At 46.2% G+C, this 27,724-nt stretch overlaps 1 protein-coding gene and 1 long non-coding RNA gene across 6 annotated transcripts in view; both read right to left on the bottom strand.

Moving 5' to 3' along the window:
• Nucleotides 1-27,724, bottom strand: part of FGFR3 (fibroblast growth factor receptor 3) — a 64,060-nt gene that overhangs the window by 7,850 nt on the left and 28,486 nt on the right. The window contains exons 4-13 of one of the 5 annotated variants that reach the window (XM_081864270.1): nucleotides 23,509-23,571; nucleotides 20,846-21,015; nucleotides 19,117-19,240; nucleotides 16,358-16,548; nucleotides 11,983-12,133; nucleotides 7,677-7,870; nucleotides 6,174-6,319; nucleotides 5,937-6,058; nucleotides 3,304-3,414; nucleotides 2,216-2,406 (exon numbers count right to left, since the gene is read on the bottom strand). In XM_081864270.1, coding sequence (XP_081720396.1) covers nucleotides 2,216-2,406; nucleotides 3,304-3,414; nucleotides 5,937-6,058; nucleotides 6,174-6,319; nucleotides 7,677-7,870; nucleotides 11,983-12,133; nucleotides 16,358-16,548; nucleotides 19,117-19,240; nucleotides 20,846-21,015; nucleotides 23,509-23,571 — 1,463 coding nt within the window. Of the gene's footprint in view, nucleotides 1-2,215; nucleotides 2,407-3,303; nucleotides 3,415-5,936; nucleotides 6,059-6,173; nucleotides 6,323-7,676; nucleotides 7,871-10,834; nucleotides 10,980-11,982; nucleotides 12,134-16,357; nucleotides 16,549-19,116; nucleotides 19,241-20,845; nucleotides 21,016-23,508; nucleotides 23,572-27,724 lie in introns of all 5 variants that reach the window. The other 4 variants (XM_081864271.1, XM_081864272.1, XM_081864273.1 and 1 more) reach the window with 4 other exon arrangements.
• LOC309343168 lies at nucleotides 8,562-10,828 on the bottom strand. The gene is made up of 2 exons (XR_014157144.1): nucleotides 9,413-10,828; nucleotides 8,562-9,171 (listed from the first exon to the last, which is right to left on the bottom strand). It is a non-coding gene; the product is annotated as an uncharacterized lncRNA (long non-coding RNA).

Here is a 27,724-nt window from a genome sequence, read left to right as displayed (position 1 = left end):
GGGGGGGACACCCAAGAAACGTGATTAATTAAGATGTTTACAAAATGAAATAACGACCATGCATTGTTTATGAGCCGCTGCATCATCTAAATTCTAAATTCAAGGCAGCGGGGGTGCCATTTAATCCTTTGTGCAGAATGAACTGCTTTGTAGCAACCTGTCTGTTGATGGGAGGGAGGTAGCTGAGGTTGGTGATTTTCCTTGCTCTTTTCTTTTGCACCTTCAACCTTGAGAGTGTGAAGGAGGAGTTGAGGGGAATTGCAAAAGGTTGCAAGTATCAGCGAGGGGTGGGCTTTACAAAGTCTTCCTGCACTCCCGCTTTCAACCTCTGATGCTGGGATTTAGACAGGTGGGCAGGGCAACCCACCAATCATGTGAGGTCACAATAACACCACATTACTGACATGTGGATTGTCCTTAGCTGTCAACTTACAGATTTGAAAATAAGGGACCAGCAACCTCGAAAATAAGGGATCAGCAGCCAAAATAAGGGAGTTTCCAAGCACAGGTAGGTTCAACTTCTGAGCCCCTCCGAGCCAAAGGCAGAAAGCCCAGCCAGCAGCCAAACGAAGCCTCAAGCGGTGGTTCCCACAGCGCAGCAACCCGGCAAAGGGGATGCAGCAAGGAAAACCACCGTCACCACTCTGCTGGGAAGCGCTGAGCAAAGGCGAGACTCCAGGCAACGCGACCAATTTGATCGGCACAAGGCATGCAAGCTCCACCCCCCAGTCATTCTTAGACTCCTTATTGGGTGAGCAACGCAGCCAAGCAACACAGTTGGAGCCTCCCTCCTCCCTGGCCGGCAGGGAGGGAGGGAGAGGAGCTGCTTCCTTTGAAACCCCAGGAAATTTAAGGGATATCATCAATAAGGGACAGCAGCGGGAAACGGTGCTGGGATAAGGGATTTCCCGCCAAATAAGGGACGGTTGACAGCTATGGGATTGCCCCACCCACCCACTTGTTAATGTTGACCTATGAGGAGAGAGTCAAAAGGGTTCCTGAGCCGTGTTCAGAAAGTGGTGGTGGGGGTATGAGTGTTCAGACCCCATGGCTCTCACTTGTGGGTGCCTCAGGGTTCTGCCCTCTCCCCCATGCTTTTCAACATCTACATGCAACCGCTGGGAGAGATCATCAGGGGGTTTGGACTGGGTGTCCATCAGTATGCGGATGATACCCAGCTCTACCTCTCTTTCAAATCAGAACAAGTGAAGGCGGTGAAGGTCCTGTGTGAGTGTCTGGAGGTGGTTGGAGGATGGATGGCGGCTAACAGATTGAGGCTGAATCCTGACAAGACAGAAGTACTGTTTTGGGGGGACAGGAGGCAGGCAGGAGTGGAGGACGCCGTGGTCCTGAATGGGGTAACTGTGCCCCTTGCAGCTGTCCATGGAGGTGCAGGTCAATTCTGTGTTCAGGGCAGCTGTTTATCAGCTCCATCTGGTATGCAGGCTGAGACCCTATCTACCCACGGACTGTCTCGCCAGAGTGGTGCATGCTCTAGTTATCTCCCGCTTGGACTACTGCAATGTGCTCTATGTGGGGCTACCTTTGAAGGTGACCCAGAAACTACAACTAATCCAGAATGCGGCAGCTAGGCTGGTGACTGGGAGCAGTCGCCGAGACCACATAACACTGGTCCTGAAAGACCTACATTGGGTCCTAGTATGTTTCCAAGCACAATTCAAAGTGTTGGTGGTGACCTTTAAAGCCCTAAATGACTTTGGTCCAGTATACCTGAAGGAGGGTGTCCACCCCCATCATTCTGCCCGGACACTGAGGTCCAGTGCCGAGGGCCTTCTGGCGGTTCCCTTGCTGCGAGAAGCCAAGATACAGGGAACCAGGCAGAGGGCCTTCTCAGTAGTGGGGCATCCGCCCTGTGGAACGCCCTCCCACCAGATGTCAAAGAGAAAAACAACTACCAGTCTTTTAGAAGACATCTGAAGGCAGCCCTGTTTAGGGAGGCTTTTAACGTTTGATGGCCTATTGTATTTTAATATTTTGTTGGAAGATGCCCAGAGTGGCTGGGGAATAAATAATAAATTATTATTATTATTATTATTATTATTATTATTATTATTATTATTATTCCTTGCACCTGGTCTAAGGGATTCATCTTGGGATTTTTTCCTCCAGCAAGGTCTAGGGAGATGGAGAGCTGGGTGGAGTTGGCAAACAGGGGGGCAACCCCTAGTTTCTTATAAAGCTGCATGCTACTTACTTTCTGAGATGCCAGGTACTCCATCCCTCGTGCCACCTGGTAGGCGCAGGAGACTAGGTCTTTAAACGTTAACTGTTCCTCAGGCAGCTTGCAGGTATCGAAAGAGTAGTCCATGCCAGGTGGCCGGCGGGCTCTAAGGTATTCTCGCAAGTTCCCCTTTGATGCATATTCCACCAGGACATAGAGAGGACCTGGAGTAAAAACAATATATTTTTATCCGAAATGAACTCTTTCCTACTGACAAGCTACCGTTCTGATGAGTGGTAAGAAGATATTTCTGTATGTATCCTGGCTTGTTCCTCCCCCTCTGAGTCTAGAAGGCAGGCACTTCTTCAGAAGAAGAGTGCTCCACCACCATCAGATGAAACAAACACACACAAAACCCAGCAACAACAGTGCCAAAGTAGAGGGTGACAGTGTGGAGGTGGTCGGAAACTCTGGGGGCCTTTCAAATATGCCAGCAGCTCTGTATAGTTTGATAGGTCCTGCCCACCTACCAAATTTGGTCCACCAAGGGATGGGGAGGTAACAATCTGGCCTGCCAGCCAGAAAAAGCCCCCTGCTCCTGGTCTATAGCAGAGGACTCAAAGCATCCATGAAACTCATTTAAACAGAAGCCCATTTAGACTGTGGTAATCTGGCACGTCTCTTCCAGAACGGAAGACTTTCGGCTTTTCACAGAGATTGCAGCAAAGAGGCATGAGGGAGAGCTATAAGGTAAAGGTAAAGGGACCTCTGACCATTAGGTCCAGTCGTGGCCGACTCTGGGGTTGCGGTGCTCATCTCGCTTTATTGGCCAAGGGAGCCGGCGTACAGCTGGTCATGTGGCCAGCATGACGAAACCCCTTCTGGCGAACCAGAGCAGTGCACGGAAACGCTGTTTACCTTCCCGCCGGAGTGGTACCTATTTATCTACTAGCACTTGGACGTGCTTTCGAACTGCTAGGTTGCGAGGAGCAGGGACCGAGCAACGGGAGCTCACCCCATCACAGGGATTCGAACCGCCGACCTTCTGATCAGCAAGTCCTAGGTATGTATAATATGACCACCTTCATCAACCGCCACAACCATGAGCCCTGGGAACATACCATCCTGTGTGCAGGCCCCCAAGAGATTAATGATGTTCTTGTGCTTCCCAATCATCTTCATCATTTCCATTTCTGAGACTAAGTCAGAAAGATCTTTGTCCGTGGCATCATCTATACAGGAAAGGGAAAAGAAGCAATCAGGAAAAACAGTGTTTTATTATGTGCCATGGATGGGATTCACTCAGTGCCATACAGCCCATGTCTACTCATACTTTGGCGCATATACTTCAAGAACATCCCAAGTCTTTCGTTTGCTGCTTTGCACTGGAACTGGCCTGCACATATGATCAGTAACCTCTGTCTCCATGAGGTGCCTCTCATCCAAGCCAGGGAACACCAACTTGGTGCAATAAAGGATGCTTCCAGATCTGGTCCTGCCAGCTAGGGATGATGGGGATTGTAGTTCAAAAAAAGATGGAGTCCCAAGTTTGGGGAACTCTGGATTACACCATACAGTGGGCTCAGGTGCCTGGTAAGGCCTTCCAATAATTAAATAAAATTATTTTGATTATGCCAAATGTATACGATTTTATATAAAAACGTATATCCCTTCATTTACAAAGATGGGAGTTCTGGAGAAAAGTGGTGAGGGAACCTCACTTTTCAGTGACGTGCTTAAGCAGGATTAGGAGCTGGATGAACACAGCCATGTAGAGCTGCTCTTCTGCTTAAACACTGACAACGTTTCAAAACTGTCACAACAGAAAGAATATTAATAATGTTAATATAAGACTTCTGGTTGAAGGATGAGGAGAGCCACCAATCTGAATTAAATTATTCCTGCACCCCATACACTCATAGCTGTCAACCGTCCCTTATTTGGTGGGAAACTCCCTTATCCCAGCACCGTGTCCCGCTACTGTCCCTTATTGATGATGCCCCTTAAATTTCCCGGGTTTCATGCTCGCCTGGCTCGGGAGGGAAGCAGCAGCTCGGGGTCCCCCGCCATGAGAGAGAGCACGTGCACGAGCTGCCACGTCTCCATCTCTCCCTTTCCCCCCTCAGGAGCGCGTTGTGAGGGGACGGGTGGCAGTGGCTGGGGGGGCAGGCAGCCCCTCTCTTGCGAGACTTCCGCCACGACGTGCTGCTTAGCATACCCTCCAACCAGAGCAGCATCTTAATGTAGTGATTTCCCCCTCTGCATCCCTTTCCTAGCTCTATTTTTATAAATCATTTGTCCAGCCATAGTTTTCTGTCAATCCTACCAATGTATGTAACTCTTTACAATAGCTTTCCATATAAATTATAAACTTTCTCCATTCTTTATTAAAGAGGTTCTCTTCCTGGTTTCTAATTCTGCCTGTAATCTTTGCCATCTGGACATCGTTCATCAGTTTTGTCTGCCCTCTTCTTTGGTCGGAGTTGTAAACCCTTAGGATCATGTAGTCCAACACCCTGCAAAACACAGTCAGTGGCAGCAAAAGCAGCATGGCTCCATGAGTGCGGGATTTATGTATGATAATAATAATTTATTATTTATACCCCGCCCATCTGGCTGAGTTTCCCCATCCACTCTGGGCGGCTTCCAATCAAGTGTTAAAAACAACACAGCATTACATATTAAAAACTTCCCTAAACAGGGCTGCCTTCAGATGTCTTTTAAAAAGAAGATAGCTGCTTATCTTAAATAAACACTTATCCCTTATTTTGGCTGCTGATCCCTTATTTTCGAGGCTGCTGGCCCCTTATTTTCAAATCTGTAAGTTGACAGCTATGCATACACTGCTTACTATTTCCTCTTTATCTTGTTTCCTTCCTTTCCGCAGCTTGAAGATAAATACAGACATAAACAAATGGGGCAAGAAGCAGCCATTGGGGCTTCTTTTCTTTTAAGACCACTTGTGAGGTGAAACTAGAGGAAGCGTCGCAGAAGAAGTAGAGGGTGTAGCCTGTGGCCTGACATAAGGTTATAAAGAGCTAGGACAGCTTGGCAAGGGGGTGGACAAGCTAAGCAGGGCCCGGAAGTCTGAGAGCTGACACAGCAGCTGGGAAACATAGCTGTCACAGATTTGAAAATAAGGGACCAGCAGCCTCGAAAATAAAGGATCAGCAGCCAAAATAAGGGATTTTCTGGGCACAGGTATGTTCAACTTCTGAGCCCCTCCAAGCCAAAGGCAGAAAGCCCAGCCAGCAGCCAAACGAAGCCTCAAATGGTGGTTCCCACAGCGCAGCAACCCGGCAAAGGGGATGCAGCAAGGAAAACCACTGTCACCTCTCCGCTGGGAAGCGCTGAGCAAAGGCGAGTCCCCAGGCAACACAGCCGATTTGATCGGCACAAGGCATGCAAGCTCCACCCCCCTGTCGTTCTTAGACTTCTTATTGGGTGAGCAATGCAGCCAAGCAACACAGTTGGAGCCTCCCTCCTCCCTGGCAGGCAGGGAGGGAGGGAGGGAGAGGAGCTGCTTCCCTTGAAACCCGGGAAATTTAAGGTACATCATCAATAAGGGACAGCAGCGGGACATGGCACTGGAATAAGGGAGTTTCCCGCCAAATAAGGGACGGTTGACAGCTATGGGCAGGAAACCTGGGAGAAACCAATGCAGAGGAACCCAGGGGAGGGCTGAAAATCAGGAAAAATATGGAGAGCAGAGGCACGTGGGCGTCTAGTTCTTGCCATTCTCTGTTCTCGGTACCTTTCAGCATCTTGACAGCGACAGTGATAGGCTTGTTCGGTTTCTCTTTATCGATCCCCATTGCTTCTGCCATTACTACTTGACCAAAGCAGCCTTCGCCCAGTGGCTTTCCTAGAGTCAGGCTGAAGCAAAACACACAAGCAAAGATGTCAGCATGTAACTCGGGATGCTGTATGAAAGGTGGTATATTAAAGACCTAAATAAGAGTCAACCAGCTCAAAACTACATTTTACTCACCGAGATCTTGCCAGTTCCCACTTCGGGTCAGCAGGCAGCTCAAGCTCTGAGACGTTTGCCAGCGTTGGTCCATCACTGGAGGAAAGGCGGGTAATCCTGACTAGAGGAGTATTAGAATTCATGGAGGAGTTGGACTCCAAAGATACCTGCTTGAATACAGCAAATGAGGTGTTATTGCCAACAGCTTCTATTAGGAAGCATATAAGGTCATAGAAAGAGAATAGCAAAAGGGCATTAGCTGAAGAATCTTTGCTTCATTCAATAATCTGCAATATGGACACACGGTTCTTCCTCTCTTAATATGCAAATGTCAAGCTCATAAAAAGGTAAAGGTAAAGGGACCCCTGACCATTAGGTCCGGTCGTGACCGACTCTGGGGTTGCGGCGCTCATCTCGCTTTACTGGCCGAGGGAGCCGGCGTACAGCTGGCCAGCATGACTAAGCCCCTTCTGGCGAACCAGAGCAGCACACGGAAAAGCCGTTTACCTCTCCGCCGGAGTGGTACCTATTTATCTACTTGCACTTTGACGTGCTTTCGAACTGCTAGGTTGGCAGGAGCAGGGACCAAGCAACGGGAGCTCACCCCGTCGTGGGGATTCGAACTGCCGACCTTCTGATCGGCAAGTCCTAGGCTCTGTGGTTTAACCCACAGCGCCACCCGCATCCCTCATACTTTGTTTTAAATCAGCACAGCTCCCAAATTCCGCAACAGTGTTTAGCTATCTGACAGGGGAAATAGCTGCAACATGCAGACACGCAATATAATTTGTCTCATCTAACTGGAGTGAATCTGCTAACTCTTGGACATTATCAGCCTGCCAGAACCTCGGTCTGCTCCTCAAGCCATCTACCTCTGCCAATGGAGATTCTATTGCTTCCCATCAAAGATCTCCCCACCTGAGGAAACATTTCCAGTGTATAGGAAAAACACATAGCCCAAGAGTGAGACTCCACACTTCCGCTTTCCCAAGACTTCATTGTTCGAGAAGTCACCACTTTTGACTCAGCTAATGCAGCAATGACTGAAGCTCGAACAAAGGAGAAACAAACGTCTAACAAATGGAAAACTGCCCCCTTCAAGATCTGCCATCTCCCACACCAGTTGAGCCTTGACCTTCCCTGTGCCTCCAGTTTCTCTTGCTAGCACAGAACTATGCCAACATGAAAGGTCTACGCCTTTTTCTCAGTCAGCAGGTCTGTTTAACACACTATATAAATGTCAGACCTTAGCAGAACCAGATAAAGAAAACCAGGATCTATAAACCAGAACATTTTAAATCACCACCAGATTTTCAGGCCATATTTTATACACTTGTTTTGTTTTTAAATCATGAAAACAAAGATAAAATAGGTGGATAAAACCATTTCCTGCTAACAGCGCTCAAAGATCTCACTTACAGCTTCCAGAGACATATATCACCAGGGCAATTTCTGATCTAGACAGAAGATTGCAAAGGGGAAGGAAAGATATAAGGAAGGAATAGGAACCTTGTATCTACTTTCTGTTACCTGTCTCTTGAGTGGGAACTTGGAGACTTTCTGAACAGTAGTGGTGCTAATCGGTTTTTTGGAGGGCCTTTTAATTCTATAGATAACCACCACCACGGCCACCAAGATGAAAAGAACAAAGCCAGTCCCATAGCTGAGGATGCCTGCATACAGGGAACTGGAATCGTCCATGGCAACTCGCTTTTCCGCTGCAGAGTAATAGAGATGTGTTAGGAATCTGAATGGGAGACAGGCAATTCAATTCAGACAATACCTAGCAAATCTGGACCACACACCCCAAACACCCAGCAAAGTGTATGTTCTCCAGCACAACGCCTTGTGTGGTACAGTAGATATCTTAAGGGCCATGTACAAACACCTAATATTCTACAGAATGCCTGTGACATCCCAAAAGATAAAGAGTTGTCCTTCAAAGCCCTATACAGCCTAGGACCGTCGTACCTACAGGACCGCCTCTCCTGGTATGTCCCACAGAGGAACTTAGGTCTTCAAACAAAAACATCTTGAAGGTCCCAGGCTACAGAGAGGTTAGGCTGGCCTCAACCAGAGCCAGGGCCTTTTCGGCTGTGGCCCCGATCTGGTGGAACACTCTGTCACAAGAGACTAGGCCCTGTGGGACTTGACATCTTTCCGCAGGACCTGCAAGACAGAGCTGTTCCACCAGGCCTTTGGCTAGGGCACAGCCTGACTCCCTCCTTTGGCAATCCTCACAGAACTTCTAGCCCAATAGTTGCCATTAATTTGATTGGAATTAATTTTATAATGAAATGATTTTAGAATGTTTTTATCATTTTACTGTTGTTAGCTGCTCTGAGCCCGGCTTCAGCTGGGGAGGGTGGGATATAAATAATAATAATAATAATAATAATAATAATAATAATAATAATAATTCCAATCAGTTGCCACAAAACAATTGAGCGGAACTAGGTAAGTGTGGCAAAATCAAATATGTTTATGTGCTTAAAGGAATGTTCTGAATCTAAGTGCCACAAAGGTTTGTCATGTTGTTAAGAGGGGTGAACAGATCAACCAATTTAATTTCTGTGTCAGTTTTGCAGCAATTTGTTCTGTCCCCCCCCAGATTAAAAAAAATTAATAATCATGGGGGGAAATGTGTTTTACATGCATTATTTCCCTAAAATATGTATTTTTAGTTAGCCATATTGTATGCCTGAAGAATCTTGGATAGTTTGGGTTTCCTAAAGGCACTGTAAGTCGTGCATTAGTATATGGTTCAGTTGCAACAATACATAAGTAAAACAGAAGGGGTTAAAGTTGGCTGGTTGACTGTTTTTTCAAACAAACTCCGGTTTCTTCAGTCTTGCCTGGAAATCTATAGAGTTTCTAGGACTTAAACACCAAGCATAGGCTGATCGTGTAAGACAATTTTCATTTAGCCTTGTTCTTTGGTTGACACCGTTTGTTAATGAAAGTTTACCCCATGGAATACCTGGTTTTTGTACGTGGCCCGTAAGATATGTAACTCAGCCTGTTATAGTTACAGATAGGTAGCCGTGTTGGTCTGCCATAGTCAAAACAAAACAAATTCCTTCCAGTAGCACCTTAAAGACCAACTAAGTCAGTTCTTGGTATGAGCTTTCGTGTGCATGCACACTTCTTCAGGTATTCTTCAGGTATCTGAAGAAGTGTGCATGCACACAAAAGCTCATACCAAGAACTGACTTAGTTGGTCTTTAAGGTGCTACTGGAAGGAATTTGTTTTGTTCAGCCTGTTATATGCAGAGTGCACATTGAAATGCATCTACCTTCTCCACAACTCCCTCTCTTTTAACACACAAACAAAACTTCTATTACTGATACTGTACACTTAAAACTCCCATATGCTCCAGATCATTGGACTATCCAAGTCTGTTTAAGCAAAAATAAAGGATTGTGTCCTGGGACATTGAAAAGCACTCTACTGTTCTGCCACATGTGGGGCTGAGTTAATGAGTGGCTGTGCTGCCAGGGGCTGATGGGAAATGTAGTCCCAAACATCTGGAGGAAACCAGGTTGGGGGAATGCTGTCATGGATCCTGTTTCATCACTCAGTAATAAAATGGGTAGAATACTGAGCCCGATTCTGAGGTAATCATCACCACCAGAATTTAATAAAATTGTCTATAAAAAGTTTCTGATAGGTTTTTGTAGAAAATGCTTGTCAAGGTAAGAGACACAAATCATTATTTACTAATAAAAGTATTCATACAACGCCAGTTCGTACAATACAATACAGCGGTGTACAGCAATATAACTTAAAACACCATGAAAATAGTAAAAAAATAATAATTGAAATGACTGGTTGATTAAAAATAATAATGTAGAGTTACACAGGCCTATCTACATAGAAAGGTCTTCAAAAGATCTGTTTGTGCCTGCCGAATCTCTACTGGAGAAATCATATACGGCTCCTGGGGTGAAATGGTACCCAATAAACTCTATGGAGCCAGCACAGATAAAGGTATTAAATGAAAATGAATTTACAGAGCACATGTTCTCAACTGTTGTCATGATGTGGCATTAATTTGTAACAGAGCTTCAACATTCCCACCCAACAGAAGCCTACAGGTATTAGAAAGATTGGTGATTGTGGAGTGGAAGCATGAGAGAATTTGTTCAGCAATAGTTAGCCTCCACCAAGAACATTATGGGAAATTAGCTGTCAATGCTATAGGCCATACTGTGTAGGATATATGACATAGAAGGGCCTTGGTGTTCTCCAAAACTAAATATGGACCCAATCTAGCCAAAGAAGCACTTCTAATTAGATTCAACGATATTAAAAGCCACCCGATTCATAAAGTCAAGATACAGAAATGTCAAATGCTTGAGCGGCACATAGTCTGAAACAAACTGGTGGTACTATGGAGGCAAAATTGTGCATCACATCTCAATAGAGGACGGCCATTTTGAGACTGAGCCATGAGCATTGCACCTGCCCACTTAGATGCAATTTCATTCTGGAGTGAGAAATTGAAGCATTGACTGCCAACTTGGTTAACAAGTTACATATTGCAGAAAATGTGACGTGTGCTTCAACGCAAGCTGGCTATGAGAGTAACACTCATCTACCGCTCAAGAATTTGGCATTTCGGAAGTGGGCGCCGAGGCCCTTAAGGAAGAAAAGGAAAAAAGTGACAGAGCCGAAGTACCTGGTAATACCGTCAGCCAAGCAGTATGGTGTGTAAACCCAATAGAATTCCCAGCAAGACAAGTATATGCCCCAGCGTCCTCAAAAGTAACATTGCGTAAGTACAGAATTTCTAGCTCCTTATCTGTTTTGTTAACACCTGCTGTCTACGGAGGGAGAAAAAAAAATACACAAGATAAAGAAGGAAGGGGGGAGGGGAAAACCCACAGGATTCCAAAGCCAAATTTCCAGAGAAGGCAACATGGATGCTCAGGCAAATTTCAAAAGCAGATTTACAATATCTGAGAGGCCAGTAGCTTGTCCTCATGCCCTACCACAACCAGTTGTTTAAAAAGCAAGGAGGTCCCTTCACCAGGCTCTTACTCTGTCCCACTAATAATGCATGCAAGCAAAAGCATAAGAATGAAAAAATTTCCTCCACATATATATGACTGTCTTTTGGTTAGTATGGCTGGGCAGGGAGACAGGGAAAGAGAGTAAGTAAGGGCAAGGAGCAAGGATAAAATGCAGTTAATGTGAGTAATGAGTTAAGCATGGGGGAAAGAGAGCTTAACTTTTAAAAATGTAAAATTGATCAGGATTCCCCCCCAAACCACCCAAACATCAAATTTGAAACCAGCGACTTGTAACTCGTTCCCCACTTCTGGTGATTTTCATCACACTTACATGCCAAATTACTGAAAGATTCCTGATGTAAGCTGGAGAAGGAATTGTCTGCCTCTTTCTCAGTTTCCGTCAGAGATCTTTCAGTTACTGGCCTGTACATTGTTTTAACTGCAGGGAAGTTTTCTCTTCCTCCCTGATACCTGAATTTGATGTGCAGGAGATTTTTAGAGTTCAACGAACAATGAAATCGGTAAAGCCTATCTATAAATTATAATAAGGTTATGAGAGTTCAGGTCGTTAACATGCAACTCGAAGCGATAAAGATGCAATGAGCAAAGTCAGACAGTCATCAATGTGGGAATTTTTCCTTTGCAACTGATTTGTTTTTAAAAAAACATTTTATTATCTTAATATATAAGTAGTGACATCATGACATACACAGGAAAGACCACAAAATATTAATTTTTTAAACGACTAGCATCTTCAAGCGTTACAGCTCATTCTTGCAGTTGCTAAGCCTTTGGGACAGAGTCGAGGGTTTACCTGGTTTTGATTTGTCAATGTGGAGCCAAAATGATTTTTCGGCTCTGCCTACGAAATTGTTGGCTCTACATAGATATTCGCCTTCATCTTGTTCTGTCACTTTAGACAAATTTAGGAAAGCATCGGCTTCATCGTTTGCACTGATCAGAGACTGCAGAATAGACAGAAACCTCAACTTCAGTAAACCAAACAATATCTCTGCATCACACATTAGACCGACAGGACTGAATTTCTGCTTCTTGGCTCTTTTTTAAACATGTACACATTACTTGACCAAAAGGGACTCTCTGATTTTGCTAGGGAGCCAAATTCCGCGTCCTGTCCCCACCCCCCCAAACCGGAGTTTCTTTCTTTCATTTTTTAAGCAGCTTGTGAAGCTGCTCATTTGAAAATTTTCTTCGGCTGAAGGTTCTCGTTTTTAAAAATGAGGTCCCTTCAATTTGCTGCAGTTTTCAGAGTTTACTTGCACCTGACAAGCCAGTAAGTGTTGCAGCTACTAACAGAGATTTCCTTTCACGTTCACCTGGGGGATCAGGGTTATAGTGGTTAAAAGAGGGATAGCCAATACAGTGGTACCTCGGGTTAAGTACTTAATTCGTTCCGGAGGTCTGTTTTTAACCTGAAACTGTTCTTAACCTGAAGCACCACTTTAGCTAATGGGGCCTCCTGCTGCCGCCGACGGAGCACAATTTCTGTTCTCATCCTGAAGCAAAGTTCTTAACCTGAAGCACTATTTCTGGGTTAGCGGAGTCTGTAACCTGAAGCGTATGTAACCTGAAGCATATGTAACCTGAGGTACCACTGTACTGACGAGTCTCCAGTTCCCATTACTGAATGTTGGCTACCCCTCCCTGAAGGATCATCTTCATGCTGATTTGCTCGTTATCTGCAAATATCCTTAGCTGGCCAAATCTAGCCAAGACACGGGTTGTGTCACACAGAGTAAAGCGAAGAATGAAAAGGAATCCATCTTGGTCAGACTTCACGAACCTGGAGGCCCTCAAGATGGACTCCCAATGGACTTAATTCAGCTCTGTGATGGCTGGGGCTTATAGGAGTTGTAGTCCAAAATATTTAGAGAGGTTGCCAGGTTGGTTAAGGCTGTGCTAGAAGCCCGTGGCTGTGATCGTGGTTTAGGCAGGGGGGGAAACTCAGCAAGTGTCTGGGATTCACTGTGGGCCTGGGGAATGGTTCAATTTGCCTGCTTCACTTGCACCCAGGCTGCTGAGTGATCTGCCAAGGTCCTGATGTTCTGCTTGCGTAACGATCATGAGATCTTCACGATCTTCCAAGAGAACAGTACTTGCTTGGATGCCTCGAAGGTATGTCAGAAATGTCGTTTTGCTAGAGCTGGACACGAAGAGCTGAGAAAGCCAAATGCAGGCTCACAAACACAAGCAGATGGAGCTATGGGCAGCTATAAAAACTGTATCCCGTCCTCATGCATATTTTGGGGAGCACAGTTGCCCCTTCATTTTTAAAGAGGGATCTCAGGATCAGTTGGCAGACTGCTGCCCCACCCCGTGGATACTTGCCTATGGGGTGTTTTAAGGATCCATATTATCTTGCCTTTTATCATTTATCTGCTGAAGTATTACCGTATTTTTCGCTCCATAAGATGCACCTGACCATAAGACGCACCTAGTCTTTAGAGGGGGAATGCAAGAAAAAAATATTCTTTAAAGGGAGTGCTGAGCAGAGCCTGAATGCATCCCAGGCTCTGCTCAGCACTCCCTTTAAAGAGCCGCATGGAGCGTGTGTGTGGCGCTTGCAGGCTTTTCCCTGAGGAGGGTGAAGGGCAGCCTGTCACTGAGAGCCAGTGTGGTGTAGTGGTTAAGAGCGGTAGTCTCGTAATCTGGGGAACCGGGTTCGCGTCTCCGCTCCTCCACATGCAGCTGCTGGGTGACCTTGGGCCAGTCACACTTCTCTGAAGTCTCTCAGCCCCACTCACCTCACAGAGTGTTTGTTGTGGGGGAGGAAGGGAAAGGAGAGTGTTAGCCGCTTTGAGACTCCTGAAGGGGAGTGAAAGGTGGGATATCAAATCCAAACTCCTCCTCCTCCTCCTCTTCTTCTTCTTCTTCTTCTTCTTCTTCTTCTTCTTCTCCTCCTCCTCCCTCCTCCTCCTCCCTCCTTGGGGAAAAGCCCCCAAGAGCCACACACAAGCTCCGCGCAGCTCTTTAAAGGGAGCGCGGCTCTTGTGGGCTTTTCTGGGAGGTGGGGGAAGGGACAGAGCGTGGCTAAGCCAGAAGCTAGAACAGCGAGAGGGAGCGCTGCACAGCGATCCCTCTCGCTGTTCTGGCTTCTGGGATAGCTGCGCAGCCTGCATTCGCTCCATAAGATGCACGCACATTTCCCCTTACTTTTTAGGAGGGAAAAAGTGCGTCTTACAGAGCGAAAAATACGGTAATAGTTTGCACTTTCATAGAACTATATCAAGGCCATATATAAGATCATGGTTAAGTCTGCCTCAATAAAAACATCAGTAAATACTGGTTGGTTAAGGAAGGAGGGGAATCATGTTGTAAAGGCCTGCATAAACAGCACAGTTTTCGGAAGATTATTTGAAAGATGGCAGTAATGATTCCTCCCGAGCCTCTGCTAGCAGGGCAGGCCCTGCCTCATTGAAGGCTAGTAACGGCCAACGGTTGTGGGGAGCCACCAAAAGTGCCCCATCAGTGATGCTTGTTAGATGAAGAAGTTTAGTTTAGAGCACTTTCCTAGCTCCCAGTTACATAGGGACTGGTGTCCCTCTCTGTAGGTCCACAAGTCTATGCTCAGTCCACATAATTCTGGAATCCTGGACTGGATCAAGGAATGGATCTGCCATAGACATCAATTCAAAGCTGGGGATTCCAATCTGGAATCAGGTTTTGGATGGATTGGCACTCCTCCTTAAAAAGTAAATTTCCAACTTGGGGGGTTCCACTTGACATTAGAAGGCAGGTGGTGGTTTTGGCTGGTACGGCAGCTGCACTCTGTCCTACAGACCTGGCTTCCATCATCCATGCCCTAGTCACAGCTAGATTGGATTACCATGATGTGCACTGCGAGGGGCTGTTTCTGAAGAAGAGCTTGCAAACTTCAACTGGACCAAAGTATATACAATTTTAACAGCCGGTTATGAATTCTGTTATTTCTCCCTATCATTTATGTTGAAATAGAGTGGTGCTTTTACATTCCATCACTCTCCATACAAACATAAAGGTAAAGGTAAAGGGACCCCTGACCATTAGGTCCAGTCGTGACCGACTCTGGGGTTGCGGCGCTCATCTTGCTTTATTGGCCGAGGGAGCCCGCGTACAGCTTTCGGGTCATGTGGCCAGCATGACTAAGCCGCTTCTGGCAAACCAGAGCAGCACACAGAAACGCTGTTTACCTTCCTGCCAGAGCAGTACCTATTTATCTACTTGCACTTCGAACTGCTAGGTTGGCAGGAGCAGGGACCGAGCAACGTGGGGATTCGAACCGCTGACCTTCTGATCGGCAAGTCCTAGGCTCTGTGGTTTAACCCACAGCGCCACCCGCGTCCCACCATACAAACATACCACGTCCCTAATATGACAAGCACCGTAATGCACTTTTCCTGTATATTATTTGGCAAAGGAGTTAATCATGTAGGAGAGGAAATAGGGTGTGCCTCTTGTTTGAGAATCTTGTTTGCTGGATCAGATGCTAAATCTGAAATCCTATTACCTAATAATGGTCCTTTAAAGTAAGAATACTTATCCCTCTTTTTCATTTGGACCATGTTTTCAAGTGATTCCTACCATTGTAGGGCTTTGGACTAGATGACTGCTGGTGTCCCTCCCAAACATACAATTCTATGGGTCTATGATTCAAGCTTTCAACATGTGTTATCCAGCTGCAATACTTACAATGACCCTGTAAGGCAAGTTAGTATAAACTTCTCTGTTGCATGGCAGTGAATGCTGGGAGTTGAGGCTAAGAAGGAATGGCTTGCCTAAGTCCACCTAACGAGATCATGGCAGGAGTGAGGCTCAACCAGAGACTTCCTAACTGATGCAATCCTAACCATATCTCCTCAGAAAGTTCTATTAAATTCATTGCAGCCTACTTCTAGGTAAATGGGATTACGATTGCAGCTGCAGTCTCTTAACCATTATGCTATACCAGTTTGTCACAAGTCTGGTAGTAGCCCTACCATATTTTGGATTTTGCAGAAGATTTCCCCCCAAATGTACCTGCAAACTTTGGTGGAAATTAAAGTGATACATGGCTTTCTGCCTGCTTTTAAGGTATGTGCCTTTAGCGTCAACAATGCCCAAATCAAGAGGTTCCAGAAGTATTCACTGCCTCAAGAGGTCAAACTCTAGCATGCAATGGCCATAGAGGGGATGTGTAGTTGTGTACCAACCTTTAGGACGGTGACATACGGAGTCCCATCTGGTCCATATTTGCTTCCATTGACCTCCACATGTTTCAGCCACTGGATGTGAGGCTGGGCATCGCTGTACACTTTGCACAGGAATTTAACATCACTCCCAATCACCACAGTCTGGTTAGCAGGCAAGCCGGCCTGGAGAATAGGACGGTGGGGTGATCTTTCTGCAGAAGAAAAGAAAGGAGGAATGAGCTGGCTCTTTTCCGGTAGTTCATTGGGAACCTGATATATAGAGATTGCTCTTTTGGAAAACAGTTCTTTTCTGGAAAGCCTTTGAATGCTGCTGTGTGAATTCAGTCGGAGGAAGGATTCGCTGTAAACAACTGCAGGGCAACCGATTTATGGCAAGATGATGTTGGTGCTTTGACTTGTTATTCTGTACAGTGCAGAATCTCAGATTAAGCATCAGCGGTGGAGCTGTGGGTTAAACCACAGAGCCTAGGGCTTGCCGATCAGAAGGTCGGCGGTTTGAATCCCCGCGACGGGGTGAGCTCCCATTGCTCGGTCCCTGCTCCTGCCAACCTAGCAGTTCAAAGCACGTCAAAGTGCAAGTAGATAAATAGGTACCACTCTGGCGGGAAGGTAAACGCCGTTTCCGTGCGCTGCTCTGGTTTGCCAGAAGCGGCTTAGTCATGCTGGCCACATGACCCGGAAGCTGTATGCCGGCTCCCTTGGCCAGTAAAGCGAGATGAGCGCCGCAACCCCAGAGTTGTTCGCGACTGGACTTAACTGTCTGGGGTCCTTTACCTTTACCTTTTTACATCAGCATGGCAGCATACAGTCTCTGTCTAAGCTCAGGCCATAAGAAAGACAGATATATGCTCAGCAGAATCACACAAGGAAGGTAAATTAAAATAATACTGGGCGGTGGAGGCTTTTCTCAAGACAAAATAATTATCTCCAGGGCCAGCATCCTTGGGAGCCAGAGACAGGTGATGGCACTGAGCCCAACATTTGACAGAAAAGCACTGAGAGAAGGGATTGCAGTCACTTCATTTTACACTTCTCTGATGAATTCTGGGCTAAAAGAAAAAAGTTAAGAAGGTAGTGGTGTCTTAACCCCCAATGGTTCCTCTGAGCACCATGGGCCCTGACATTTGCTGCATGTTGACTCCAGGCCCAGTTCTCTTGGCCACATATAGCTATAACCTAACAGCCAGAAAGAGAGAAATAACAAAAGACAGGGCTCTGCGGAGGCAGCATCAACAAATACCCATTCAGCCTCAAGGGAATCCAAATTCTGCCGTCAGAGTACATTGCATAAGCCATATGCAAGCACCAGTCCCTTTGGACGGCTGTAATGCACTGTATGGAATTAAAGAACCTCTTAAGGAATCAAAGAACCTCTTAAAGAGGGTGAAAGAGGAGAGCGCAAAATATGGTCTGAAGCTCAACATCAAAAAAACTAAGATCATGGCTACTGGTCATATCATCTCCTGGCAAATAGAAGGGGAAGAAATGGAGGCAGTGAGAGATTTTACTTTCTTGGGCTCCATGATCACTGCAGATGGTGACAGCAGTCACGAAATTAAAAGACGCCTGCTTCTTGGGAGAAAAGCAATGACAAACCTAGACAGCACCTTAAAAAGCAGAGACATCACCTTGCCAACAAAGGTCCGTATGGTTAAAGCCATGGTTTTCCCAGTAGTGATGTATAGAAGTGAGAGCTGGACCATAAAGAAGGCTGATTGCTGAAGAATTGATGCTTTTGAATTATGGTGCTGGAGGAGACTCTTGAGAGTCCCATGGACTGCAAGAAGATCAAACCTATCCATTTTGAAGGAAATCAGCCCTGAGTGCTCACTGGAAGGACAGATCCTGAAGCTGAGGCTCCAATACTTTGGCCACCTCATGAGAAGAGAAGACTCCCTGGAAAAGACCCTGATGTTGGGAAAGATGGAGGGCACAAGGAGAAGGGGACGAGAGAGGACGAGATGGTTGGACAGTGTTCTCAAAGCTACCAGCATGAGTTTGACCAAACTGTGGGAGGCAGTGGAAGACAGGAGTGCCTGGCGTGCTCTCTGGTCCATGGGGTCAAGAAGAGTCGGACATGACTAAACAACAACAACAACAATTCACTGTATGTGAGGCTGCCCTTGAATTCCGGAGGCTGCAGTTGTGCAGACTCGTGACTACTAGGCTAGTAAGTGGAAAGCCAAGGGGAAGGAACTACCATATTTTTCGCACCATAGGACGGACCGGACAATAGGACGCACCTTGTTTTAGAGGGGGGAGAACAAGAAAAAAAATTTCTCCCCCTCTCTGCCCAGCGCCCCTTCAGCGAAGCGGCAGGAGACGCTGCGCAGAGAGGGGGAGAATTTCCCCCCTCTTGTTTTCCCGCTCTAAAACAAGGTGCCGTTCAGGCGGCTACCTTGGAAGCCTGGAGAGCGAGAGGGGTTGGTGTGCACTGACCCCTCTCAGTCTCCAGGCTTCAGGTTCCTTTCGACCTGCTATTTGGGGCTGGCGGGGGAAGCCCACCACCAGCCCCAAAGAGCAGGTCAGGGAGCAGCGGAAAGGCGCAGCAGAGAGGCTCCTTCCATAGGGAGCCGGGAGAGGGTTGCGGGGCTATGGCGTCTTCGCTCCATAGGACGCACACACATTTCCCCTTCATTTTTGAAGGGAAAAAGTGTGTCCAATAGAGTGAAAAATACGGTAAATCACGTCCACCCCCAGCCCCAAGCCACCTGAGTAACACGGTCCACCTGGTGCAAACAGGTAGAAAGAACACTTACCAAGAACATCAAGCTGGTAGGTATGCCAAATGATGCCATATTTATTCCGCACCACACAGGTGTAGTTGCCTCGATCTGATGGAACCACACTTTCCATGACGAGGCTCCACTGCTGATGTCGCAACTGCAGAGGGGGAAATGAAGAATAACCACAAATCAGCCCCCTTTGCAGGATCTGTCTCGGAAGAGACTGAAGTGAAATATGGCAAAAGGAAATCAGATTTGGAACCTGGTTGTTAAAAGTACTAAAGCAACAAGGAAGCCGGGTCAATCTCAGCTCTGATCCCATTTTAAAGACTTTCTATCAAAACGGAAGCCTATTCCTAGGTTGTTAAATACCGTATTTTTTGCTGTATAAGACTCACTTTTTCCCTCCTTAAAAATAAGGGGAAATGTGTGTGCGTCTTATGGAGTGAATGCAGGCTGCGCAGCTATCCCAGAAGCCAGAACAGCAAGAGGGATCGCTGCTTTCACTGCGCAGCAATCCCTCTTGCTGTTCTGGCTTCTGAGATTCAGAATATTTTTTTTCTTGTTTTCCTCCTCCAAAAACTAGATGTGTCTTGTGGTCTGGTGCGTCTTATAGAGCAAAAAATATGGTATGTAGTCTGCAGCTAGTTAATGTGAGAATTAATCTCAAACAAAACTTCAGTAATTTCCTACATCAGAATGGTCAGGAAGAAGTATTTGATCACAACCAAAACAACTCTTGAACCCCCCCCCCAAAAAAAACCCCACTCTCCTTTTATAGGGCCCAATAAATGGGATTGCGGATTATTCACATGAACCAAGCAAACTTTTGAGTAATGAGCATTCATTTAATTCCACAGGATGTTAATCACGGCAAATGGTTTAAAGCTAAAAGTATTACTTTGCTTTGTCGAAGTGGCAGACATGCTTCCTGGTATTTTTGTACATACACTAGATTCAGCAACATAGGAAAATTCTCATGAAATTTGTAAAGGGGCTGCAGCTAGGGGTTGGGGAACATAATAATAATAATAATAATAATAATAATAATAATAATAGTAATAATAATAATTTTTATTTATATGCCGCCCATCTGGCTGGGTTTCCCCAACCACTTTGAGCAGCTCCAACAGAATATTAAAAGCACAATAAACATCAAACATTAAAAACTCCCCTAAACAGGGCTGCCTTCAGATGTCTTCTAAAAGTCAGATAGTTGTTTATTTCCTTGACATTTGACGGGAGGGCGTTCCACAGGGTGGGTGCCACCACCGAGAAGACCCTCTGCCTGGTTCCCTGTAACCTCACTTCTCGCAATGAGGGAACCGCCAGAAGGCCCTCAGAGCTGGACCTCAGTGTCCTGGCTGAATGATTCAAGAACAACCTGAATCTAATAATTCATCCAAATACATGGTGTGTGTGTGTGTGTGTGTGTGTGCGTGCGCGCGCGTGTGGAATACCTACAACGTTGTTCATATGCTTCAACTGTCTCACCAATATATTCAGTTTATGACAGTATCCCCGTCACATTTTGCATTCTAAAAATTATACCCAAGGAGAGAATCTGCAAACCAGTTTGGCTATAAAGAAGCACAGACTGGAAAGGAAATTATCTATGATGTGAAAGTGGTGGATCCCATATCCAACTGCCCTTTCAAAACTGTCCAGTGAGCAAAACTTCAAGTGCGACAATTCCAAGAGGTTTTCAAAGCTGGAGGTCAAGAAATGGACCAAATAGATATTTAGACCGCTGGCGTCTTACTTTGATGCCCCCAATACGGTGCTCTCCCTTGAATTCTTTGCCATTTTTCAGCCAGTGTATAGAAGGAGAGGGATTCCCAGAAGCCGGGCAGCGAAAGCGAACAGTGTTTGCAGCAGGAACAGCCAGTAGCTTCCTATCCATTATCTCGAGACGGGTCCAGTACGGAGCAACTGTAGACACAAAGCAGAGCAACTGAAGAATCACACCATGTCCATTGGCGAGCATGTCATGTGATCTATTATGTGGAACAGCAGCCAAACTGCTACAGCTAGATTTAGTTTCAGCAAAATCATTGTTGTGATTCGAGGACCCGATCCCTGCTTGGGGAATAAAGACACGAGGACACAGTAGGTAAGGTTAATGGGTAAGGAAAAGGCCACAACTTTATTGATTACAGCATGTGAGAAGGTATTGGCTTAGGCATTGGACCACGGAACTTTAGACTCCACCCACTCGTAGTGGGGTGAGCCCAAAGGGGGTTTATTTACCAGAAGGTGGAGCCTGTTGATGCTAATACAACTATAAGCTCCCCCCTGATGTCACCGAGGGTCGTGCCATGCCCCCCCCCCGCCACACAGGCATCGGACAGGATCCACGACCGCCGGATTCCTTTAGTGGAATACCCAAAATTATTGGGGTAGGCGATGGCCACACCTAGCCCCCCGAAACACCAACAACACATTCCAATGCCTAACCGCCAAATACCATGAAAGTTGTGACGGTTGCTACGAGGTAGGCGAAAAAAACCAAGAGGCTGGGCCAATTTAGCCAATTGGAAAAAACTCCTACCAGGCCCCCTGGTTAAACAGGGCGACCAACCAGAGGTCCAAAGCAAAGTCTCAGGAAAGCTAACTCTAAAAGGGAGTGGAGGGTGGGTGACTTGAAGAAAATGTGTGTGCAATGGCGGGGATGGCTGGCGTGGCCACATTTGAGCGGCAAGCCACGCCCCCACCAAGCTTCCCTGCTGGATGCCCAACCGGGGAGGGGCGTGGCGCGCCAGCCCTGGAGTTGAGTTGAAGCAGGGGGTGAACGCCCCCTGCATGACGCGGGAATCGTCTCCTGCTCACAACCCCTGCCCTCCTGGAGGAAGAGAGGCTTTTTCATAGGTTGGGAAAGAGCAAGGTAGTTGTTATTTGAGCCTTGGAGAAGCTTGCTGATGAGACCCAATTCTTGAAAGAACTGAAACGGCTCCAAAGTGACCTCAGTGAAATGAAAAACAAACGCCACGCCAAGTTAGCATCGGATTAAGGTCCTCAGGCTATATGAATGAGAAAGCTCTCTCCTCAGTAAAATGCTGAGCTCAGCAAGTCAAGAAAGGTGGGCAAATCCACTCCACTTCCCAGTGGGGAGGAGGTGCGGTGGACCACGTGGCCAACCACTCCCCTCCGGGGGCGTTCCCGGCCACATCATCTCCAGCCAGCCAATCCACTGGCTGGGGGGCGTGGCCGGGCCCCATTTAAATGGAGGCATGAGCTGGAGAGCTCCCTCTGGGCTCACCTCCTCAATCTCCCACCTGCCCTCCCTATTTTCAGGTTTCAACATTGGCCTTGCTATGGACCTCAGTTGGTCGCCGTTGAGGGGCCTGGTTGTAGTAGTAGTAGTAGTAGTAATAATAATAATAATAATAATAATTTATTATTTGTACCCTGCCCATCTGGCTGGGTTTCCCCAGCCACTCTGGGTGGCTTCCACAAGACCAAAAATACACTAAAATGTCACACATCAAAAACTTCCCTGAACAGGACTGCCTTAAGATGTCTTCTGAATGTCTGGTGGGAGGGAGTTCCACAGGGCGGGCGCCACTACCAAGAAGGCGCTCTGCCTGGTTCCCTGTAGCTTTGCTTCTCGCAATGAGGGAACCGCCAGAAGCGCTGGACCTGAGCGTCCGAGCAGAACGATGGGGGTGGAGATGTTCCTTCATGTATACTGGGCCGAGGCCGTTTAGGGCTTTAAAGGTCAACACCAACACTTTGAATTGTGCTTGGAAACATACTGGGAGCCAATGTAGGTCTTTCAAGACCAGTGTTATGTGGTCTCGGCGGCCGCCCCCAGTCACCAGTCTAGCTGCCGCATTCTGGATTATTTCTGGTAGGAATTTTTCCACTTGGCAACCTGCCATGGGCCATTTGGTTTTCGCCTACCTCGTAGCAATAGTCGCAACTTTGTAAGGTTTGGCGATTAGGCATTGGTTGACCTTACGATGGGGCAGGGGAGGTGTGGCCATCACCTGCCCCTCCAAGCTGAAGGCTATTCTGTTAAAGGAATCCGGGGGTGTGGATCTTGTCCGAAGCCTGGGGCGGGGCTAGGGCCATGCCACGACCCCGTCGGGAACCCAGGGGGAGTTTGAGTTGGTTTGCATCAATTTTTTCTAGTGAAGAATGGATTGCTGCCCTTAGAAAACAATTGAGGAAATTGAGGTCTTTGGTGCAGTAGCATAACCACTCAAAAAGATAACAGTAAAAACATTGAAACACTGAAAAGTTTTGATTCAGTGCTAGATATTGTAAAACAAAGGTTGAAATCACTGGAGCCTACGTGCTAATCTCCCCCCCCCCCCATCTGCACAAATGATTCCAACAGTTCCAAGCCCCATTGATTCCCATAGTTTAACATAAGCATTCTTTAGAATTACTTTGCATGTGTCCCAAACCCCAGATATTTACCTCCGTCTTCAGAGTCATCTTCATCTTCATCTTCCTCTTCATCATCACCTGACGATGGAGAATCTTGAAAGAGACACAAGGGAGGGGTGGAAATTACATTTTGTGGAGGCAAAATTTTCAATTCCTTCCTGCAATGATTTTCCATTATCAAAACATATTAATTGGCACATCCCAACGTTATCCCAATAAAGCTGTGATCTTCTGAACTCAACTTTTACTTCTGAACTTACTAACACAAAAATCCACTCATCCACAGACACAGGGATACAGCCCGGCTAAGCCCAGAATATCAATAATGATCTTCAGAACAAAGGGGATTAAAAACCACAGGTGGTTCAGTTCTATCAATGTCCTTAAAGTAGGGCATTCTGAATTAGAGGCAGTACAGTGGTACCTCGGTTTAAGAACAGCCCTGTTTACGAACTATTTGGTTTACAAACTCCGCAAAACCAGAAGTAGTGTCCCGGTTTGTGAACTTTACCTCAGTCTAAGAATGGAATCCGAACGGTGGAAGGGCACTGGCGGCGGGAGGCCTCATAAGGGAAAGCTCGCCTCGGTTTAAGAATGGATTTGGTTTAAGAATGGACTTTCGTAATGGATTAAGTTCATAAACCAAGGTACCACTGTACTCAAAATACAGCAAGACCAGTAAAGGACAGTGGAATTATTATTTCTTGCTATCTGGACACAGCTTCTGTTTATGCAGCCTAAGACTGCAATTGCTTTTTTAGGAGTCAAATCAACTGCTGCTCACATTTAGTCTGCGATCAGCTAAGACAGACCTCTTCACCTGACCAGTAAGAAATAGTGACGAAATTGCTGGGAAGTTGGGATGGTTGTTCCACTCTACTTAGCCACTTCTGTTGAAAGGCGCTAATGAAAACCACCCAAAATCTCAGTTCCACCATAAAAAAAACCAATGTCCCCGTTTGTTTGCACTTTTCTACAAAATGAGGATGGTCAGAAAACCTTTATATATAAACAGTTCGAGCAAAGATGTCCCTGAAGAAATCTGGTGAAATGACAAGCACCCACATGAGGGAAAAAAAACGGAACAACTGAAAGGATGGCGTTTTATCCAGATCGCTTGGGTGGCTGCTACACATAACATAACTACAAGGGAACCTATTGACTGAGGTTTTTGTAGTCTGCTTTGAAAAAATCAAATAAAAAGAATGAAAACGTATCGTCTTTGATATTTATAAAAAAAAATCTCTTTCATGTCAACTCTCATCCAAAATAAACAGGGGCAACGCACAGCTAACCTTTCATAAGAACTCTCTCGTTTAGTGTGGACGCACCTACAACTTTGGAACTGCCTGCCTATTGAGATCAAGCATGGGCCTTCACTGTACTCTTTTCAGTACCTGTTTAAGACATACCGTATTTTTCGCTCTATAAGACGCACCAGACCACAAGACGCACCTAGTTTTTGGAGGAGGAAAGCAAGAAAAAAAATATTCTGAATCTCGGAGGCCAGAACAGCAAGAGGGATTGCTATGCAGCGAAAGCAGCGATCCCTCTTGCTGTTCTGGCTTCTGGGATAGCTGCACAGCCTGCATTCGCTCCATAAGACGCACACACATTTCCCCTTACTTTTTAGGAGGGAAAAAGTGAGGCTTATAGAGCAAAAAATACGGTACTTGTATATACAAGCCTACCCAGATGCTTAGAAAGTTGAGGTAATTTTAATCTGTTTTAGTATTTTAACTTTTAACTTTTGTACGCCTTAAAGTGGGGTTGTGAATTTTTCTTGATTTTACCATCTATATTTTGTAAACCAATTTGAGGTTGTTGGGTTTTTGTTTTTTTTAACAATCATTGCTCTTTAATAAGTTCAGTTGGCACATTCTAATCATTTCCGTTTTCACAGTTTTGAAAGGCTCCCAAGCTCGTTTTAAGTCGGCGGCTTGTCGATGCCCAGTATAAAAGTGGTTTTGCTGAGGAAATCAGCTTGGCAAAATCATGTTCGTATTAGAATTCCCCACTGCCAAGAGCCAGGCACTGCTAATGAAAAAAAACAAGCAAGATCATGTTTATTGCCCCTGTGTAGCTACGTGGACTCTATATTTACAGTCTGTTGTCGTAACATGAAAATATCTCTAGGTCCTTTTTGCTCTTCCACGTTGCTGTGAATGTTCTCGTCTGCTCTTTGGAAGTTCTTGAAATTCAAAATTTCTTTGGAAACCACAACCTGAATGCAACATACCAGCTGAGGGTGTGGCAATAAAGATTTATAACATGCAGCAATATATTGTCTTTTCCCAGTACTCTTTCATTTACACTGCATAATGTAAAACTGCCCCTGTACCAAGAGAATATGCTTCCACTGTTGTTGCTTAGTTGTGTCCGACTCTTTGTGACCCCATGGACCAGAGCATGCCAGGCACTTCTGTCCTCCACTGCCTCCCACAGTTTAGTCAAACTCATGCTGGTAGCTTCGAGAACACTGTCCAACCATCTCGTCCTCTGTCCTCCTCTTCTCCTTGTGCCTTCCATCTTTCCAAACATCAGGGTCTTTTCCAGGGAGTCTTCTCTTCTCATGAGGTGGCCAAAGTATTGGAGTCTCAGCTTCAGGATCTGTCCTTCCAGTGAGCACTCAGGGCTGATTTCCTTCAGAATGGAGAGGTTTGATCTTCTTGCAGTCCATGGGACTCTCAAGAGTCTCCTCCAGCACCATAATTCAAAAGCATCAATTCTTCGGCGTTCAGCCTTCTTTATGGTCCAGCTCTCACTTCCATACATCACTACTGGGAAAACCATAGCTTTTACTATATGGACCTTTGTCGGCAAGGTGATGTCTCTGCTTTTTAAGATGCTGTCTAGGTTTGTCATTGCTTTTCTCCCAAGAAGCAGGCGTCTTTTAATTTCGCGGCTGCTGTCACCATCTGCAGTGATCATGGAGCCCAAGAAAGTAAAATCTCTCACTGCCTCCATTTCTTCCCCTTCTATTTGCCAGGAGTGTAAAACTGCCCCTGTACCAAGAGAATATGCTTCCACTGAGCTGGTTTTTATTAAGCGTTAACAGGTTATCGCAGGAAACCAGGGCCCTGCGGGACTTGACATCCTTCTGCAGGGTGTGCAAGATGGAGTTCTTCTGCCCGGCCTTTGGTCCGGGTCCAGTTTGACCCTATGGGACCCTGTAAGTTAACTCTTTGGCCCTTTTATCGGCTCCTGTGGGACCAACATGGATAGCTGGCCCTGATGAATACTTGAGGTTTCCAACCCCTATGGTTGTAAATCATGGGCAATCGTTTAAATTTATCCTGATTCTAATTTTTAAGCTGTATTTTAATCAATCATTTGATTGTGTTTTAATGTATTTGATGAGCCCTGTCTTGGCTGGGGAGGGTGGGATATAAATAATTTTTTTCCTACTTACTTACTTACCATTTCAATCTGAAACATACTCATTTGGAAGTCAAAGGACCTTCCCTTTCAAAAACTGTGCTTACCGAGTCACAGTCAAAGCCGCCAATTTTTGCGCTGCTGCAACTAAAGCAACACCCTACATTCGAGCCATGCATGGCATGCCCATCCTTTGCTGCTGTTTATCAAAGGCAACTCTCATTTTTTCAGTTTCATGCTGTATTTTTCATTTTCATCCTTGGGTCATTCATTATCCGAGAAACACTCACTCTGCTGCAATCATGTTTCAGGGCGATGGGGATGTGTTGTCACGAGAAGCCACAAGACCTGTCGGATGGCATGCTGACTCCCACCCTTTGGCTGGCCCTGCCTAGGCGCTTTCACACAAGAATACGACACCACATCTGATGCGGAGGGCTGAGACCCTACCTGCCCACGGACTGTCTCGCCAGAGTGGTGTATGCTCTAGTTATCTCCTGCTTGGACTACTGCAATGAGCTCTACATGGAGCTACCTTTGAAGATGACCCAGAAACTGCAATTAATCCAGAATGCGGCAGCTAGACTGGTGACTGAGAGTGGCCGCCAGGACCACATAACACCCGTCCTGAGAGATCTGCATTGGCTCCCAGTACGTTTCCGAGCACAATTCAAAGTGTTGGTGCTGACCTTTAAAGCCCTAAATGGCCTCGGTCCTGTATACCTGAAGGAGCGTCTCCACCCCCATCGTTCAGCCTAGACACTGAGATCCAGCGCTGAGGGCCTTCTGGTGGTTCCCTCATTGTGAGGTTACAGGGAACCAGACAGAGGGCCTTCTCGGTAGTGGCGCCCACCCTGTGGAACACCCT

The sequence above is a fragment of the Podarcis erhardii genome (genome assembly GCF_964252035.2).
Source record: "Podarcis erhardii genome assembly, chromosome: 5".
Taxonomy (NCBI): domain Eukaryota; kingdom Metazoa; phylum Chordata; class Lepidosauria; order Squamata; family Lacertidae; genus Podarcis; species Podarcis erhardii.
Note: the sequence above shows the minus strand (reverse complement) of the source record. Positions and strands in the feature narration are given on the sequence as shown.